At 50.4% G+C, this 17,731-nt stretch overlaps 2 protein-coding genes across 8 annotated transcripts; one reads left to right on the forward strand and one right to left on the reverse strand.

Moving 5' to 3' along the window:
- The first annotated feature begins 30 nt into the window (after window positions 1-30).
- C23H1orf74 (chromosome 23 C1orf74 homolog) lies at window positions 31-1,199 on the forward strand. Its single transcript, XM_075055432.1, has one exon. The coding sequence runs from the start codon at window positions 59-61 to the stop codon at window positions 875-877; it is 819 nt and encodes a 272-aa protein (XP_074911533.1). The 5' UTR covers window positions 31-58; the 3' UTR covers window positions 878-1,199.
- Window positions 1,195-17,710, reverse strand: TRAF3IP3 (TRAF3 interacting protein 3). 7 transcript variants are annotated; one of them, XM_075055420.1, is made up of 18 exons: window positions 17,286-17,710; window positions 16,969-17,177; window positions 14,042-14,412; window positions 12,674-12,788; window positions 12,095-12,152; window positions 11,946-11,970; window positions 11,488-11,517; window positions 11,115-11,210; window positions 8,549-8,659; window positions 7,049-7,120; window positions 6,655-6,795; window positions 5,787-5,924; window positions 5,384-5,519; window positions 4,558-4,620; window positions 4,419-4,478; window positions 3,715-3,878; window positions 2,254-2,526; window positions 1,195-2,091 (listed from the first exon to the last, which is right to left on the reverse strand). In XM_075055420.1, exons 3-18 carry the CDS (start codon window positions 14,342-14,344, stop codon window positions 2,008-2,010), a joined length of 1,869 nt encoding a protein of 622 aa, XP_074911521.1. In that variant the 5' UTR covers window positions 14,345-14,412; window positions 16,969-17,177; window positions 17,286-17,710; the 3' UTR covers window positions 1,195-2,007. The 7 variants fall into 7 exon arrangements, with proteins under 7 accessions (XP_074911521.1, XP_074911524.1, XP_074911520.1 ...); XM_075055423.1 differs by lacking the exon at window positions 16,969-17,177 and having other exon boundaries at window positions 2,254-2,367; window positions 2,509-2,526; window positions 17,286-17,705; XM_075055419.1 differs by lacking the exon at window positions 16,969-17,177 and having other exon boundaries at window positions 17,286-17,707.
- Between the last annotated feature and the right edge of the window lie 21 nt (window positions 17,711-17,731).

Genomic DNA, 17,731 nt, shown 5'->3' on the forward strand with positions numbered 1-17,731 from the left:
GAGGCCGACCCGGAAGCGGTGGGCCCGGCTTTGGTTTCTCCTCAGCGCAAGCGCGGCCATGGCCGCGGAGGAGCCGGCGGGCAGGGCCTTGTCGGTGCCGCGGCTGGTAGCGGCGGCTCGGGAGGAGCTGGGGACCGGGCGGCGGCGGTGGCCGGCGGCCCGCGCCCTGCAGCTAGCCGGGGAGGTGCTGGCGGTAGCGGCGGGGCTGAAGCCGGCCCTGCTGTACGACTGCGGCGCGGCGGGCCCCGCCGAGCTGCGGCGGTACCTGGCCCGGTTAAGGGAGGCCGGGCTGGCCCCCCGCCGCCTCCATTTGCTGGGCGCCCAGGGTTCGGTTCTGCTGCTGCAGCCCGGGCTCGCCCGGCGGAGGCTGGCCGCCGTGCTGCGCGCCCGTCCGGCTCCCTTTGTGGACGTCTCGGCGGGGCGGCGCGGGCCGGCCATCTGCGGGCCAGCGGAGGCCGAGGCCATCAGGGGCCATCTCACCGCGCTCCTCGCCCACCTAGGGGCTGCCGAGGCCGCCGGCTCTGGCCCCGTGTCCTCCAGCGAGGTCGTCCCCGCGGGCTGGAACCTCTGCACCATCGTCGGGGTGCTGCTGGGCTACCCGGCGGCGTATGCCTTCGCCGCGGAGGAAGGTGCCGAGAACTGCCTGGCGCTGACGCCGCTGAGGGTGTTCACGGTCCAGGCCTCCTGCCCCCGGATAAAGGATGGTCTCAGGGTCCAGATCTACTCCTTCAGCATCCCGGAGAGCCTCTGCGCGGAGCTGGAGGAGGTGCTGGGTGCCTGGTGTGAGGAGCTGAAGGAGGCCTTCAGCATGCAGAGTGACTTTGTAGATCTCTGCATTTCGAGCGAGGTCGTGTCTCTTCCAGCAGTTGCCTTGTAAAGCACAAAGTCAGACTTTCTGTCCTGTTTCTCACTTGCATCAGGGCCTGAGGCGAGAGATCTGGTTTCCCGTATGTGCAGCCCACTGAGGCTCTCTCAGGAGGCCCCTGAGCACCAAAGGCTGAATTTTGACAATCTCAGGGCCCAGACCTTGTGGGCTGGATGCAAATCAAGCAGGTGTACTTCCCAGAAGACCAGTGTGTGGATGTATGCGCTCACAGCTGCTCTGCAGCCTCCATCCAGACTGTGGAGTGTGCCGTGTCAAGTCAGGGTATATTTATTTGCTGCGAACAGCTGAGGACTAATAAAAAGGTTGGCCAGCACAGTTTTTTGAATTTGTGAAGTTTATTGTAGGTTCCATATCCTATTTACTACTCCTGCGAGGTGGTGACATGCACTGCCTCGTAGCTGACCCTGCGCTTGAACAAGGGGCAAGTGCTACCATAAAACCTGCACAGTGCAGCTTCAAAGGGACTTAAAACTCCTATCCCTTGTCGAATTAATGTGGCACTGGCAGTGGAAGGGAAGCAGCCATGGCTGTGGGGACGCTTGGCCACGAGACAGGTTAGAAGAGCGGTGGGTTGAACTGTGCCTGGAGGGTGGGAGGTGGGAAAATTGCTCGGGACAGGCAGTGCACGGGGGGAACTGTGCTAAAAAGCCTCCCTGAGCTGTGTGTCTTTGTCAGGTATCAGCAGAGATGGTCCGGGGTCGAATACCTCCCATTCAGGGAGGCAATAAAAGAAGGAAGAGAATTTTGTAGTCTTAGCCGCCGGGCACAGAAACCAGGGAGGCTGGATCCCAAGGGCATGGGATGCCCCATCCCTGCTGCTCTGTCCCTCCCGACCCCCCTGAGCCCCGGCAGCGGTGGTTGGAGTGGCTTTGTCCGTCAGTGCCACAGGAACTGGGCAGCACAGCCTTCAGCTGAGGCAGAGTAACCGAAGCAGCCAAGGGAAGGAGCGATCTCCCAGCATTTATTGGAGCCACGGGAGTTTGTCTGGAGTGAGACCAGCTCAGGAAGTGAACCAAACAGGCAAGTACAAAACAGCAAACGGTGCACTGTGGCGAGGGTGTGTTGCTGTTGGTGAAGCAGAAGTCAGTTCCTGCAGTGAAGTCAGTCATCGAGAAGATCCTTCATGGTCTGTAACTTGTGAGGAAGATGGCTATGGCCATTGCTATCACTGCCACCAGGAGAGGGATCCAGTGACCGCGCTGTCTCTGCAAGGAGAAGCAAGCGTTACTAGGAAATTGGTGGGGAGAAGATCCTTCTCATCTCATCCCTAGCAAACCTGTCATTCATCTTTCTGCACTGCAGAAATAAACAGGGGAATTTTTCCCAGTCTGAAAGCACTGGGAGTCGGGGTGAGGAACACCTCCCACCTTTGCCTGCTTGCTCTGGAAGTGGTTGAGCTCGTCCCGGCACTGGCGCAGCCTGGTCAGGCAGGAGCGGTACTCCTCGCTCAGGGCCTCCAGCTCCGAGCGCAGCTCCATGCACTGCAAGCACAGCAAGGGGCCGTTAGCAGGAGGGATCCCCCCACTTTTGTACACACCGAGACTGGCAGGGCTCCCGCAGCGGCTGCAGCGCTTCACCCCTGCACGGGCACTGCAGTGAGGGGGGATTTTCACTTCTGCTACCTGTTTGTCCATATGTACCTATAGGGGACAGAGCAGATCTCAGTGTTACTGGGAATACGGTGATAGAGGCGATGCCGGATCCGTTACCATCCCGTGACGTGCTTGGCTTCGCTGCCATCTCTCACATTGCATGGGAGAAAGAAGCAATAGTTACTTTTATGACCGTAGAAGTGTGCAGGTCAGAAAGATGTGTAGTGCAAACTCATGGCAGGGTTTGCCTCTCATTCTGAAATTCATTCTGCATTTCACTGACTGTGAGAGCAATTGCAGAGACCTTTAAACCCTCTGAGACATGGGACAGGTACCTTGGTTGTGCTGCACAACCCCAAAACCCAGGGAGCGCCTTTTTTCCTGAATGGCCACGCAGCAGCATGAGACCCTGCTGCCTTCCCAGTGAGCAGTACATTAGCAGCAGCTGTGGAAGGAGGCTGCCTGTGCCCAGAGGCTGCAAGGGCCACTGCTGGGGGGGCAGCTGGCCCCCTGAGCTGTTCCCTTTTGCTGTGATTGTGCTTTACAAAACCCTTGCCCAGGTGATGCTGGGTGATGTGTGATGCTGGTGGTGCACTCACCAGTGGGGGTTAGTAGGACAAGCTCTTCTCCTGTGTGGCTCTAAGCTCTGCTACGGTAAATTATAAATCCTTTTTTTTATAAATCTTTGCTACTTAGGTACTGCTGTAAGAACTCTGGGGCTGTTGGTTGGCAGAGGGCACAGCTTGATAGGAAAGAGCCTGTGAGAGGCCAGAAAGCTTTGAAATTTTTTGCAGCCCAGTTGTACAGGCATTGCTTTTGTTAGCAGACGCTTCCTGTTATTTGCAAGCCTCTTCTTTTCCTCCTCTCCTTCCTTTGTGCTCAGGGTTTCAGCTCTCAAAGTGTAGCTTTGGCTTTGGCTTTTCCCTGTGAGACTGTTGAGGCTCTCCTGCCTGTGAGAGCAGAAATGGCTTTGTTTGGAGAGGGCTCTGCTGCTATAGCCCTGGGTGCCAGGCTGCTGGTGCCCTGCCCTTGCAAGCAGATGCTGCATTGGGTGTTTAGGTGAGGCTGGTATCAGTATAAAAATTCAACAGCGATAATCCTTACAGGAGATACCAAGCTTAGATTACTTCCAGGAACTTTGGTGCATTGTGTTGTGCTACCGCTGGAGCACTTACACCAGCAGCTCGCTCCCCAGCAGGGAACTCCATCCCAGCCACGATTCAGTGACTTCCTCACCTCATTCTCCTTTGCTGTAAGCTGGGATGTCCTTTTCTGCATCTCATCCTTCAGACTTTCTTCTCCCTCCTCCTCCTCCTCCTCCTCCTCAGGGTGCTCTAACAGAGTGTTTTGTTTTTCCTTGGCAGGAGTGAGAGGTGGGGTCTGCGTGGTGAAAACCTGGTCTAGAAAACAGTCAGGCTTCTGATGAGAAACAGGTCCAGGCTTTCAGTTTGCTTTAGATCTTGTTTACTCAGCACAGTTGAAAGATAATATTTGTGTGCTATGCACACAGCAGAGGACACAGGAGCTGAGTTAGTTATCATAGGCTTGCCTCTGCCATAGGTACAAGTTAATTATCTTTAGATGAATATTTCTAAGTAGTTGCCAGAAATGGAGAGGAGGGAGAGTTAAAATGCCTTTTATTGCTTTTTTTCAAGTATAGCTGTAACTGCAATTATAAACTGGAATGTATTTTGTTTGGAAAAAAAATGGCATAACCACTGAAGTAGAATTTGCAATTAAATTCATTTATTTTTTTAAAGTGTTTGCCATCATAAATACACTTATGTTTTAATGTTAACTAGCTAAATATAATAACTCGCTTTGTGCAGCTTTAAAATAATCCTTTATTCTAAAGCAATGTAGACTTCTCCCAGAGGCAGGTCTAAAGTTCCTGTGTCCAGTGAGAGGAGTGCTAGGTGGGAGTTACAAAGTTTGCTGACCTTTCCTTTGCACCGTCACCTCCTGGGTCTTCTGTTCGTTGGTCTGCTTCTGTATCAAGTCTGTGAGCATAAGAAGCCACTGTTATTGTCCACAGCGCTAACGCAGGTCTCTTTCTTAGCACATCTTTGTGTTACTTACTGTGCAAATGGCTGATTGTTGTCTCCAGCATTACCTTCTGATTTTGTTCTTTTTGCAATTTATCTGAAATAATGATAGAAGAAAATCACAGTTGATGTAAATCTCTGTGTATCTTTATGCAAGGATGGCAACTTTCCCTTTCTCCACATGTGTAAAGTGGTGTGGATATTGTTGGCTACGCTGAACTTTCTTCTCTGAAGGGATGTGATTTTTAGCTGTTAATTGCCTTTTCAGTTTTGGCAGCTTTTTCTAGTGTGCCTTAGATTCTATTAATTTATGGTTTATTTTGAAGCTGTTCGTGTGAGACCTGTTATGAAAATAGTACTGCCACCCATTTACTCTTCCTTAACTGTGTTTTAAAACAGCCACGTGAAGTATGTGTGAGTTTCCTTGCCTCTATCTGAATTGGTGCTTTAGGATGCTATTAGCACATATTTATAGGCTGGTAATATCCACCACCAGGCAGCAGCACCTCAGACAGTGAGGGGTGCTGCCTCTCCATGGAGTGGGCTGGCATTGCTGTGTTTGATGGGTCTGATAAGGATGCAAAAGTCCTCATCAAAGCTGAGGACTCATCCTTGATTTTTTTTTTCAGGTCTCCCATTCCATCCTTTCTTCTAGAAAAGCCACTTGGCTTCTCTTAAGCCCTTTAATCTAGTTGGAAATGACTTTAGGGGCCCTTTGGAAACCAGAAATTTCTTGGCAAGCTGAGGCATGCAGCACATTCGGAGAGAGCGTGCCTTTAGCGTGCGTGTGTACTTGGCTTTATGGACCGGGATTTTAAGAGTATTTTCCTTGCACCCTCCGTTTCCCCTGCACGCCGTACCTTCGATGGCGCTGATGTGTTCTGCCTTCAGGTCGTTGTCCTCCCGCAAGGCGCTGGCTCGCTGCTGGAGCGCGGCGTGCTCGCTCTGCAGGCTGCGCAGGACCTGGCAGAGCTGCGTGTTCTGCGTGTCCGCTTGCTGGGGGCGAGAAGAACCCCGGCATCAGCCCAGCCCCGGCACCGTGCCGTGGGCGGCTGGCGAGCACGCGGCGTTGCCGGCTTTCTGGCAATGAAAGGCAGCGCTGAGCCGAGGACCGGGTTGCACATGTGGCTGCTGTGCTTCATCAAAAGGGCTTTTTTTTTGTTTGTTTGTTTTATACAGGGATCTCAACCTGGGGGCTTCCCTGCTTGCAAATCGGAAAAGGTGAACTCCTGTGGGTGCTGTTCCTGCAGGGAACCAACGTACCTGCAGTTCGCTTTGCAAAATGTGGAAGCTGTTTTTGAGCTCGGCGTGAGCTGTGGTCATCTTGGTCAATTCGGCTTTGAGCGTGGTGTAGTGCTCTTTCCAGAAGGCAGCGTCCTCTCTCGTTGCTGCCAGGCTTCTCTAGGGAAGAGAGCAAGGACCCACGGGTGGGCTGGGACCCACGGCTCGGTGGGACCGTGCCAGACCGCCCTGAATAACGTCTGCAGGCTCTCGCATCGGCTGGCCTGTGCGTGGGGCTGGGGCAGAGCTGCTGCCTCCTGCGCCAGGGTTATCGCAACCTGCGTGGGGCTGATGCCATCTGATAGGCAGAGCACACACGGGCAGAGGGTTTGCTGTGGAACCCGAGTTCCCATGCTGCAGGGAGGATTTAGAAGCCTGGTAGTCTTTGGGATAAGACTTACTTGTTTTTCTGAAAATACCAGATATCATGTGGGTCAAAGCGAATTGCTACCTCTTGGGGAAAAATCTATTTTCATATAAAAGAGCAACTCCATAAAAAGCATTTCTGGAGACCTCGTGCCCCGGATGTCTCTGCGTGTGGCTTGTTGCTCCCTGTGTGTGTGTAGAGCAGGGAATGGGATGAAGAGGTGGTGGAGGAGAAGGGATTACAATTAAAGCTGCCAAACAAAGCTTCCCTAACTGTGTGGTGTTTTTAATAAGCAGATACATGGCTCACAAAATGAGTGCAGGTTGCCACTAAGCTGCTTTGGATATTGCTTAGTAGCTAAAAAACGGTACTTTTGCATCTTTGTTGCTAATGGTAAGCTAGCCATCACCTTTCCCTGAAATGTGGGGGCTCTTTGTCACAGTCAGGCTAGATTAAAACAAAGCCAGGTGTAAAATATGTTACCTGAGAGTTTTGCAGCTGCTGTTCTGTTTGGAGTTTGTCCTCCAGCATCTTCTGAAGAGCCTCTTTTGCCTTCTGCTCATAGGTCTGCTTCTGGTCCTCCATCTCTATCAGGATCTTCTTCACACACTCCTTTGAGAAACTCTTTAAAGGAAGAATTCAAGTGTTTGACATATTCCTAATCTTGCTAAGCCGGAATATTAGCAAATCCAGAGTGCGTAAATGCTACTGCTCATTTGCTGTGAAGCATTGCTTGGGCAAAGAGGAAAAAATGTTTTCAGATCTGTATCTAATCAGATCACTCCAGAAACTGAGACCCGACCTAATTACATGGTTCTGTATTTTGTTTTCATGCCTTTCTTCACCCATGTTTGTTTCTCAGTGAATCAGACATTACCTGGGTGCAGGCCTGCAGCTGATTTTCAAGTGCCCTTAGTTTACACTTCAGTTTATCTTCATTCAGCTGACCCTGGGGGGGGAAAAACAATTGAATGGATGTGTGGAATCATGAACTAGGCAAGATGCCCCCAAAGTTTTGTTAGTTTGTCTTTTGATTCACTTTCTACCTTCATCTATAATATTGTGGCTAAATTTGGTCAAAGTCTCTCCAACACTTAGAGTTCAAATAATCTTTCACGATCTCAGAATAAATGGGATATGGGGAAAGTAAAACTTTTATGCATTGAAAACTCTCCTGAGGCAGTTCCACTGGTTACTGAGTGCAGAGCAAGGGGATTTCAGGTTAGTCTGGACGGGTCTGGCAGAAGCCTAGCTGCTGCCTGTCCCTGCGTACAGCCCTGTTCCCTGGCTGGTGGTTCCTCCCTGCAATGCTCCTTGCTTAAAGTTCCAGCTGGTGCTAAGGTCTTGTCTTGCTGGTTCCCTTAGGAAATAGGTTGGGTCTGCATTGCAACATCTAGCAGTTGAGCAGGGGGATAGAGGGCAGCACTGATGATTCATTTTCCTTATTATAATCTCCTCTCAGTCTTAGTCAGGCTTCTTGGGTTTTGTGAAACCAGACTGCATGCAAATTCAGATAAAATTTCTAGCAAAGAGTTTACGTAGGCTGTTTTTCCCCCACTGATGCTGAGGACACCGGTATCCTCTCTGCTTACTGCTGTTTGAAGTCAAGCCTCTGAAAAGCACCTCCTCAATGTTACAGGAATAGCTGTTAGACCCAAGCAAAACCAGATTCTCTGATGTCTTAGCACCATTAAAATTTGCACAGAGGTAAGTTTACAGTCCCAAAGACTAAATCTTCTCAGTTCGTTGTTGGTATGAAGAACCAAAGGCTCTATCCTCTTAGAAAGCAGGTGGAATTTTGAAAAGCATTTTCATATGTGAAACATTATGCCTAGTTTTCCTCCGCAGTTGATTTTGTTCTGCTATCTGCAGAGGTTCCCGTTGGAGGGTGGTGGTGTGATGGCCGTTGTGCACAGATGTAAATGACTGTGCAAAGTACAAGGCAGTAGAGTGCTGGGCCCTTCCTACGCTTCAGAGCAGAAATGAGCTGGCAAACTCCTTTCATGGAGATGCAGCTTATAAATTGGCAAAAGAACATAAGAGTATGAAGATTTCCCTAAATGGAATAAGCTGTCTGTCAGGGCTGTTACCAGAACAGCATGGCAGTGAGGGGTGAGTGAGTATGTGCACATGTGTGGGAGGGCATAAGAAATTATGCTTTTGACCAGAAAAGTTATGTGAGCAAATCTTGGTCAAGCCCTTGTGTTGAAGATTGTCTACATTAAAGGGGCTGTTTAAAAAAACCCCAACAAACCAACAACAAAAAAAAGCCCAAAACAACCCCCCAAACCCAACCAAACAAAACCCTGACCCACAACTAAACAAAACAGCAGCAACCCCCACCCCCCCCCCACCCCCCCCACCCCCCCGTAGCCACCATGGTCAGACAGTGGTGGTTTTTCCTCTCATCTGCAGTGCCTCCGGTGTCACTGTTTGAACACGACCTGGGGATCCTTGTGGTGCACCTTGCTAGACAGCCCAAAGACACCTACTTGAAGGCAGGCAGAGGAAAGGATTAGGGCTAACATGCTCAAAATACACCTGCTCTTGCAAATACCAGATTTGAGTCCTCTGTAGCCCTCTTCAGAGAGTCTGAGGTTACCTGAATGGGCAGCTCCAAGACTTCTCTTAAACTTTTCTGCATTTCTCTACTGCTGTCATTTAAGTGCCATGTAAGTATTTTAAACTGGTTTTGGCTGACAGCTGTAGTGTTTTGGATGTCCTGTGATTGGTGAATTCTCTGATACTCCTTCCCTTAGTCATTTTAAACAGCTGGCTTAAAGCAATAATAGTAAATGCTCTTTCTGGAAGGCTTCCAGTTTGCCCAAATGTGATGCTTGTGCTAGAAACTAAGTCCACATAGTAGTAGTATTACACTGGAAATGACAAAGAGCTTAAGATCTGCAGAGCTGCAAGGTACTTCCAAAAGCCAGGCTCAACTTCAGAGGTCAGGAAGGGAAGAAAATATATTAAAGTAGCAATTTTCTTCTTTAAGAAGAGAACGGCTCAAAATTAATTACCCTTAATAATCATAACTGAGACTTACTTAGCTTCCTTCATCTGGCAGCATTTCCGAATCAGCTAAGCAAGTTTTACAACAGGTGGGGGATTTAAGGTACGGACCTGTGGTTGGAAGGGTTCTCTAAACTAGAGGTAAAATCGTGTGAGGGGGAAGGAACAAAATGCTTTATCCCTTAAGTTTAATGACATCCCCATAGTCCTGCAGAGCATTCACTTGCTCCATCAAGCCAGAAACACAAGCAGCACCTCAAAAATGACTCTATGGCTGTTTCAATAGCATTTCTCTGAAACCCAAAATATTAGAAAGGATTAAAAAGCTGCTGCAATAAGCATTTGGTATCTCACCTGGGCCTGGAAATGGGCAACCAACCAACCATCAGTTTCCACGGCACAGTGTTATGGTATCGGACCTGTCCATCCCTGCCTTTGCCAGCACCTCCCGGAGAAGCCCCTTGCCCCCATCCTGCCTCCCTCCGCGCAGCTCCCGGGGATCCCTCCCAGTGTGCGGCATCTGCCTCGTTTGCTCCGTGGGATCTAGTGCCAGCGGCAAGTTAATTTTTAGTCTGATGAAAGGCTGAATGCAAGAGGCAGCAGCAAAGGCTCTCTTCTGTAGCAGAGATAGCAAGAAGCAAAGAGCACCCACCTGTATCTAATCTGAGGTCTCATGGCTACTTCCTGCAGAGTGTGTCAGGGTGTTTTTTCCTGCTCATATTATTTGAAGAAGCAAGTGAAGGCGGAAGTTTCTAACCACAGAACATCTAACCCAAGGGTTTTTTATACCATCTCACCCAATCACTCGCTTTTCTGTCCCAACAGAACTTTTAAACCACTTTTTTTAATGGCACAATGAACTGTAAATTAATATTTGATTTAATGACCCTATATAAAACACTTCATATGTTGAATAAAATGCATCACCTTAATTTTACTTCCTGGTAGCAAAACTGAATGGGCCCTGGTTTGGTGCTGCCCAGAGGATTTTGTTTGAGCTGTAGGGAAATAGTTTGATGCAGAGCCACAATTCAGCAATGCACCTAAGGCTAAGCAGGTGTGCCAGAGCATCGTGGTATTGGGTCCTGCGACCAGTGTTTGGGGCCCAGAATACGTCCCCAAAAGGAACCGGGGCAGTGGTGTGTTTGGAGAATGTCCCCACAGATCGTAGTGAGGAGCAGGCTGGGTGGCCGGGATCTCGGCAGGAGGGCTGCGTGGGCTGGGTGGGGGTTTTTAGCTGTTGTCTTCTCAGGTTAAGAAACAGCCTGTCTTGCCCCCATCCAACACAGTGTTTGCCAGCGCTTGGGTGCACCAGTTGGGTGCATCTAAAATTTTTATTTTGGTCAAAAAAAAAAAAAAAAAGGTTCAAAATATTTGAAACTTGTTTTTACTAGGGAAGAAAACTTGGTGCAAGGTGGTTATATGGGTTTATTCCAATTCTTTTCCCCACTTACACACTTCTGTTTGACTTTTATTTAAGGAAAAGTGGGAAAGGTAAGTATAAAAAAAATAAAAACAAACCCCAAAAGCTTACAGAAGGAAAGGGTTTTAAGCTTCCAGTTGATCTGAAAGCAAAGTACATTTTGTAACAATCCTTTGGGGCACGAAAGGGAAAAACTTCAAGCGAAGTGACTCCCTAACTTCTGCGTTTGTGTTCAGCCCTCCCTAAAAAGAAAGGTGACAGCAAGGAAAGAGGCAGGGCAAGCAGCTACTTGCAGGAGAACGGTTCTGCACAGTGCCTTGTCTGCTGGGTGAACAGCATTGCATTTTAAACCTGTAACGTCAGCACCAAAGCCAGCCAGAGCTAGAGCTTGGCTCTGAGAACGAAAGGGAGACCTGTGAGTTGCTCTTGCTTCTGCACACGAGCCCCGTCCCGCCGAGGCAAAACCCCCCCAGCCCCAGCAGGAATCGCCTCCCGAGCTCTCTGGTACCTGCCAGGATTTTTCTGACGCTTGCAGCAGCGTGGAGAAAAGCTCCTGCAAAATCACCATCTTCTGCTTGAGCAGCAGCTCGCGGTGCAGGGCCTCCTGCGAGGAAGGGGAGAGCTGGTCAGAGGGGACCCCCGGCGCTGGTGGGGACGGCAGCCTGGGTCCCCCCTCCAGTGCGGGGTCAGGGCTTCTGCCTCACGGGGGGGTTCAGGCAGGTCTTTGAGTTCAGTGGCTTATCCGTAGGCTTTTTGGCCACATTAAAATTGGGCATGTAACACCCCTTCATTTAATAATAATAACAATAATTTTAAAAGTATTGTTGTACTTGCTGAAGACCTGCTTTCCCAGTGGGTACTTAACAACATCTGGTACGTACCTTCAGGTAGTTGGACAACTGCACTATTTCCTGAAAGGGAAAGGACAAATGTCTAAAAATGATGGGATTGTTTCAGTTTATAAACATTTTATGAACTGGCTACAAAATCCAAATATTTTGAAATAAAACTGAAGTTAACAGCCTATGTCTGGGTGGAGGATGAGTGCCTGCTGGGGTTCGTTTGTTTGTTTTTTCCAGGAAAGTGAAAATATTTTCTGCAGCAGCTTACATCATTGGAGTTACGGTATCTTTGCCATGTAGTGTATCAAATCAGGGCAGTTACTGAATGAGAACAGTAGATATTCATGGGACAGAAGTGCCTTTCTCCCCTATAGCAGCAGTGTCATCATTTTTGAAACTATAGAAATTTAGCACCAGTCAGTGTCCTGGTCAGAAATTTTAGAAACTGATTTTGTTTGCAGGAGTTCAAGGCTAGTTATTATCTTTGTTTTGCTTACCTTATTTAAAACTGCTATTCCACAGCTAAAATAAAAAAGAAAGTGCGTTACTGAGGTGAGGGTGATGCGGGGCTTGCGTTTGGGCTTAGGCATCGGAGGCTGCTGCCCTGCAGGTATCTGAATTCAGAACCCGGGGAGGACCGGCTTACTCTGTCTGCTGGCTTGAGTCTCTCACTCCTGCACTGGGATGTGTAAGGGTCTGGGTTCCTGTGAAAGCAAAGCGAAAGGCTGTGAATGATCCCCCCATCCGAGGGGCCGTGAAGTTCTTCTCTTTGGGTGTCCGTCTCTGCTCGCAGGGTGGCAATTGCTTCTAGGACGGAGCGCAGTTGTTTTAAACAGCATCCAGTAACACAACTCGATAGGGACCAGACGCAAAGAAGAGTCCTACTCTGATGGATGGAGAAGTAGAAGTTAAGTAATCCTGCAGACTGAAGTTGGCCCCCAGACCCCCAGATGATCTGGGACACTTACAGCGAAGCCGTAGTTCAGAGCATCTGCTCAGCAGCACTGGTTGTTAAGCTGTGGGCTGGGCTGGTTTATCCCTCCACAGGAAAAATATTTTTAACACCTCCAGTCTTCAGGGGAAACTCAGACTGGGATGGTAAAACTTAGTGCAGGTGTGGGGCTGCTGGCAGGGAAGCTTGGGCTGGGGGGAGCTACTGGCTCGTGTCCCAAACACTCGATGGAGATTAGAGGTGGGAGGGAAATCCCGAGCATCCCTCGCCTACCTTGGGTGTTCACGGAGGCACCTCGCCTGGGGACGGCTCCTGCCGAAATGCCGAGGGGGACGCTGAGGCCGAGCAGGGAGCGTGCAGGGGGAAACGTGGGGCAGCTCCACGGGTGCTGGAACGAGAGGGCAGCCCAAGTCAGCATCTCTCCAAAATGGGCTGTGAGGAATGGAGGGGAAGGGGCTGTGGCCGTGTCAGGCTTTGTACCTGCAGTGACTGGGTGAAAAGCATCAAGGAGATGCCCAGAAACCATGGCAAATCCACAAGGATTTGCTGTTTTGGCTGCAGCAGCTCCAGAGCTCAGTGGGGAAGTGGGAGAAAACCTGCTGGCTTCTTGGGGGGATACAAAAAAAGGACAAAGAACTCCCCCCCCAGAGCATCTTGAGATATTTTTTGAAAAGATGAGGACTTTGGTGGCAGGGAGCTGGGTCCTGGCTTGGGTCTCTGCTGCCATTTGGCTGCCTTGGAGCAGAGGTACCTGTTCTGCCCTGGCTTCCCCCCAGGGCTGGGGAAGCAGAGTGCTCACCCCATTGCCCCTCTGCCTGCTCCCCCCCAGCCTCCTGCCCCTTGTTACCTCTGCAAAAGCAAACAGGGGAAGGCACCCTGCATGGGCCATGTGCATGTAAATGCTTGTTCCAGATTCCTGCTGTCTAGCAGGTGATTAAACCTAGTGAGGTAGGTAATTGCACGCTCTTGTGCTGCAAAGGGAGCTTGAGGGTGTGCCTGTGTAAGTCATCTCGTGTTTGACTGTCTCTGCTCACGCAGGTTTGTGAAGCCCCTAGGATGAATTCACAACGTACCACTGGAATTGTTCGTTTTGCACGTGATGTTAAGTTTTAGAAGGAAATCTGTTGGGCACTCAGACTGGGGTGTGTTGCATTGCATCTTTCTATGGATGTTATTCAAGGCAGTAAGCTCTTTGGGTTACTGTTAGTGGGGCAGCACAGGGGAGGTAGTAGTGAGTACCAGGGAGCCTCCTAATTCCTGCACCCTTCCTGCTAACAGCAAAGGTGATGGAGGGAAGCCAGGTGTCTAGAGCTCAGTTTTCAAGGGTAAAAATAATTTGTGTAAGTGCAAAACTGCAATCTGGCAGCTAGGATGTGGGGTTGTGCTTGGGGGAATGGCCTAAAATCTCCGTCTGGTTCAGGGTTGGCAAAACAGGAGAGGAGCACGCCGGGAGGGAGGGGACAGCATTTACCCGTGCCCGACTCTGTGGTTTGTAAGGAAATGCACGCTTTTGTCCGTGCGTTCTCACTTTTGGGCTGTGCTTTGATTTGGATCCCGATCGGTGGACAGGCTGGGGATGCTTCAGTGGGTGCTAGCTGGAGCAGGAGGAGCACTGAGCCGCGCTCCGGGGGCAGGCGTTACCTGGAGCAGGGCGAGTGGGCTCGCCTCCACCCGTGAGGAGGGCTCCGGGGGGACGTGTGCTTTGGGATCCTGTCCCGGCAGGGTCCTTCCAGCATCGCTTGCCAAGTTTCTCCTCCTCAGGAACAGCCTTTGCCGGGGGCTCTGCGGCGGCTGCTCCGCTCCCCTCCCGAGGCGGCGGCAGGTCGTCACGTTGTTTCGGCGCCGGAGGTTCTCCCGCGTCTCGTGCCGCCGCTCGCACTTCTCGTCGTAGCTCTCGCTCGCGCGCCTGTGCCGCGGCCGTGCCTTCTCGGGCTGGCTGATCATCTTGGGCACAGCAGCTCTGCCGGTCTGCGGCAGCCCCGTCCACTCTGGGGTCCTCTGTCCTGATGACACTAAGGGAAAAGGCACGATTTGAGTGAAAACTAATTATTTCTAGGATTAAAGGAACGTGAAGTATTGGACACTGATTCTGGAGTCCTTGCGCAATGGATGGAAGCGGTGTTCCCAGGGAAATCTGTTGTCCATGAGCACCACGCTGTTCTTGTTCCTCCGTCGGGTGGGTGCTGACCTGGGGGATGCCGGGAACAGAATTTCAAACAATTAACGCAACCTCGTGAAGTTGTCCTCACTACCATGTAATGATGCTTCCACTGCTTCCTCTGGGAGAATTCCTTTCCTGATAAAATAAAATCCTTCTTATTCAAACCGATTCTTTTGTATGTGCTGTTACAGCCCTTTAGCCAACCTAAAGAAAACAATGAAAACACAGGAAGAGCAATAGCTGCTATTTCTGCAGTAAACATCTTTTGAGTGTGTGTTTCTTTTGCCAGTTGTTTTTTTGATAGGGCCAAATATAGTGGTGCTGTGGTGTGACTCTCCAAGCAGTTGCATTGTGTTTCTTGGTGTTGGCTGTCTTCTCTGTGTGCGCAGAGGGATCCGGAGCAGGAAAAACCTTGCAGTGTTGTAGGGGGTTGGTTGGGGTTTTTTGGGTGTGTGGTGGGGGTTTTTTTTGGTGGGTTTTTTTTTTTTCAGTGGAGTGTCTGGCAGGTCTGAGCACACCCACTCTCTGAAGCCCACAGCTGCGGAGTGCTGCTTTCTCTTACCTCCTGGTTGCTCCCTCCCTCCCCAGCTCCTGGTTCGGATGCTGTGTAACGCTTTGCCCTCTGCCTGTTGACCTTCGCTTCTCCCCCCACAGCCTCACTGGCTGCAGCCCTGGGTCTGCCCGTTAGCCAAGCTGTGCCTTGATTCCTTCATGGCAAATACAAGCGTAGTGACCGATTGTTACACTTTGGGGTTAATTTGTTGTTCAGCTGTGCTCAAGAACTGGGCTCACAGGCTCTCAATGGTACCAGTTTGCCTCAGGCACAAATTCTGCCTCCATTTCTGGGGACTTTGTGGCCCAAACAAGGCAGTGGCCTCGCTGAAGGAGTTGCTCCTCCATTTTGGCAGTATTGCACCGTCTACATGCGCACACAGGCTGTAGATATGAAACCTCCTCCCTCTCTGCTGACTTCTCCGCACAGTTGCGAGCCACCGGTGCAATGTTTTTTACTGGACTTTGGTCGTATCGGGTGTATTTGGGCCTTTGCCTCTGCAGCGGTTACAAGAGAAAGCTGAGCAATGACTACCCACAACTGCTCTTCTTCCTTCCTCCCCTCGAGCGAAAGCTGTGTTCCCCTCCTGTCCCCTCGCCCCATCGGCAGTGAAAAGGCTCGTGCACAGCCCGCGAACGTTGTTTGGAGGGTGCCCAGCCCTGGGGGCTCAGCCTGGGAGCTGCTGTGGCCATGTCTGGTGTGGGGCTTTTCTCATTTTTATTAAATCATGTTAATGTAGGAAAGGGGGGGGGTGGAATTTTAGTGTCTGAAAGTTCAAGTTAAATGTTATTCAGTGTTAAACCACCAAAACTTCATTGGTCTCATTCTGTCTCGAGCAATTAGGAAGTTGTTGAGTCTAAATGGAAAAAAAAATGGGAACAAGTAAGCCCCATTTACACATGTAATACTTCCGTGCTTTTTAGTCTGCATTAAAATCTGCTCGATAATTCCTTTTATTGTCCTTGTGCTAGCTGTGGTGTACTCAAAGGTCATTACTAGGGCTGTCTTTTCACTGTAGATCCTTCCTTTGGAAGGAGAGCGGTGCTTTTGGGGCAGTCAGTTCTTGCTCTGGGCAGGGAAGGTGTCTGCAAACCCACGGCCAGGACACTGCTCCCAGTGCTGAGCCCGCGTGGGCTGGGGGCTTCGAGAGCCCTGAAGTATGGCACTTGCTTGTGCGCTTTTATTAATCTTTATTGCAATAGTCTCTCCTTTGAATAGCTTCTGAAGTGTCTGTAATTTTAGCTTAAATTTACTGAAGGATCCCAACAGTATTTCACTATTCAGGTGTTTCTTATTGTGACACACTTACAGCTGGAGGAGTCTGGGGGTATAAAAGGCCGAGCCGGTTATTCCCTGGCAGCTTTCACGTCCGTACCATAACAACCCCACTGTGCTCAGCCCGGGCCTTTCCTCTTGGTGCACACCTGCTTTCCTTGGCCCAGGAGGCGAGGCAAGGTCTGGCCAACAGCTTCACACCGAGAAATGCAAGTCGGGTGTACGCCGACACCCCGCAATGTGCTCCCTTGAAGCTGGGTACAAACTCCGTAGCTTGGGACAAAGCGAGTAGCTACAGCCAAACTTCTCTGAACTCTTCAGGACAATTTAAAAGCCTTTTCTAGCTAATTTTGCTTAATTTTAGAAATGGCCCAGTTGCACATTCAGTACAGACCTGGGATGTCCTGCCAGGTCCCAGCCCTTCCCGTCAGGAATAGCTCAGCCCCTCTCCCACCTGCCCCTGGGCTGCCCAGCCTGTCACAGTGCATCCCAAGAGCAGCTCTTGGAACAGCCTCAGTTAACCAAAAATGTGCTTTAAAGCAAGGTAAAGCTTAAAGAAATACACAGTCCATTACTCACCCCAAGCTGAGCAAACTGTTGAGGCCTTCTTGACAAGCTAATACTCTATTTCCTTTCTGTTACCCCAAATTACCCTCTCTGATTAACAAACATGTCCTTTCTCTTTGCTTTCCAAGCTGTTACACTTCTCCCTTCAAGGGAAACCAAAAAAAAAAAAAAAAAGTCTTCTTGCTGGTTCATGTTACAGCCTCCCAGTGTCAATCATGCAGCTGAAAACGGGGTGAAAAAAGAGGAAAAAAGGTGCACACCGCTGCCTTTAGCACGGCAGCCTCCGCTCCCCTCCATCCCTCGCCGGCCCCAGCGCTGCGGGCACTTACCTGGCCCGAGGGGTCCCGTCCTACCCCTCGACCGCTGCGGAGGAGCGGGGTGAGCGGGGGCTTATCGGGCGCGAACACGCTCCAACTGCCATCTTTGTGCCAACCACTTCATTTTGCTGCTCTTACTCTTTTTCTCGCTCTGTAAAACAGGAAATGTTGCAGCCGCAGCCGAGCCCCGGTTCCTGTCTCTGCTCGCAGCCTGGCTCGCGGGGGCATTTAGGTTATCTTGGGCCCCCAAAGTCTCCAGCTTCTCTCTAAGCAGAGCTAGCAATTATCTTTTGGGCCATCTCCCTTTATCGGTCTCCGACACACGGAGGTTGAGTGCTGGTTTGCGGAGCTGGCTGTGGCACTCTGTGACCGAGTCTCCCTGAGCTGCTTTGGGGTAGAGAAATCCAGACTTAGGGAAGTACAGTAATGCTATTATTTTAAGGCTTCTTGCAGATTGG

The sequence above is a fragment of the Buteo buteo genome, chromosome 23 (genome assembly GCF_964188355.1).
Source record: "Buteo buteo chromosome 23, bButBut1.hap1.1, whole genome shotgun sequence".
In the NCBI taxonomy this organism is placed as follows: Eukaryota; Metazoa; Chordata; class Aves; order Accipitriformes; family Accipitridae; genus Buteo; species Buteo buteo.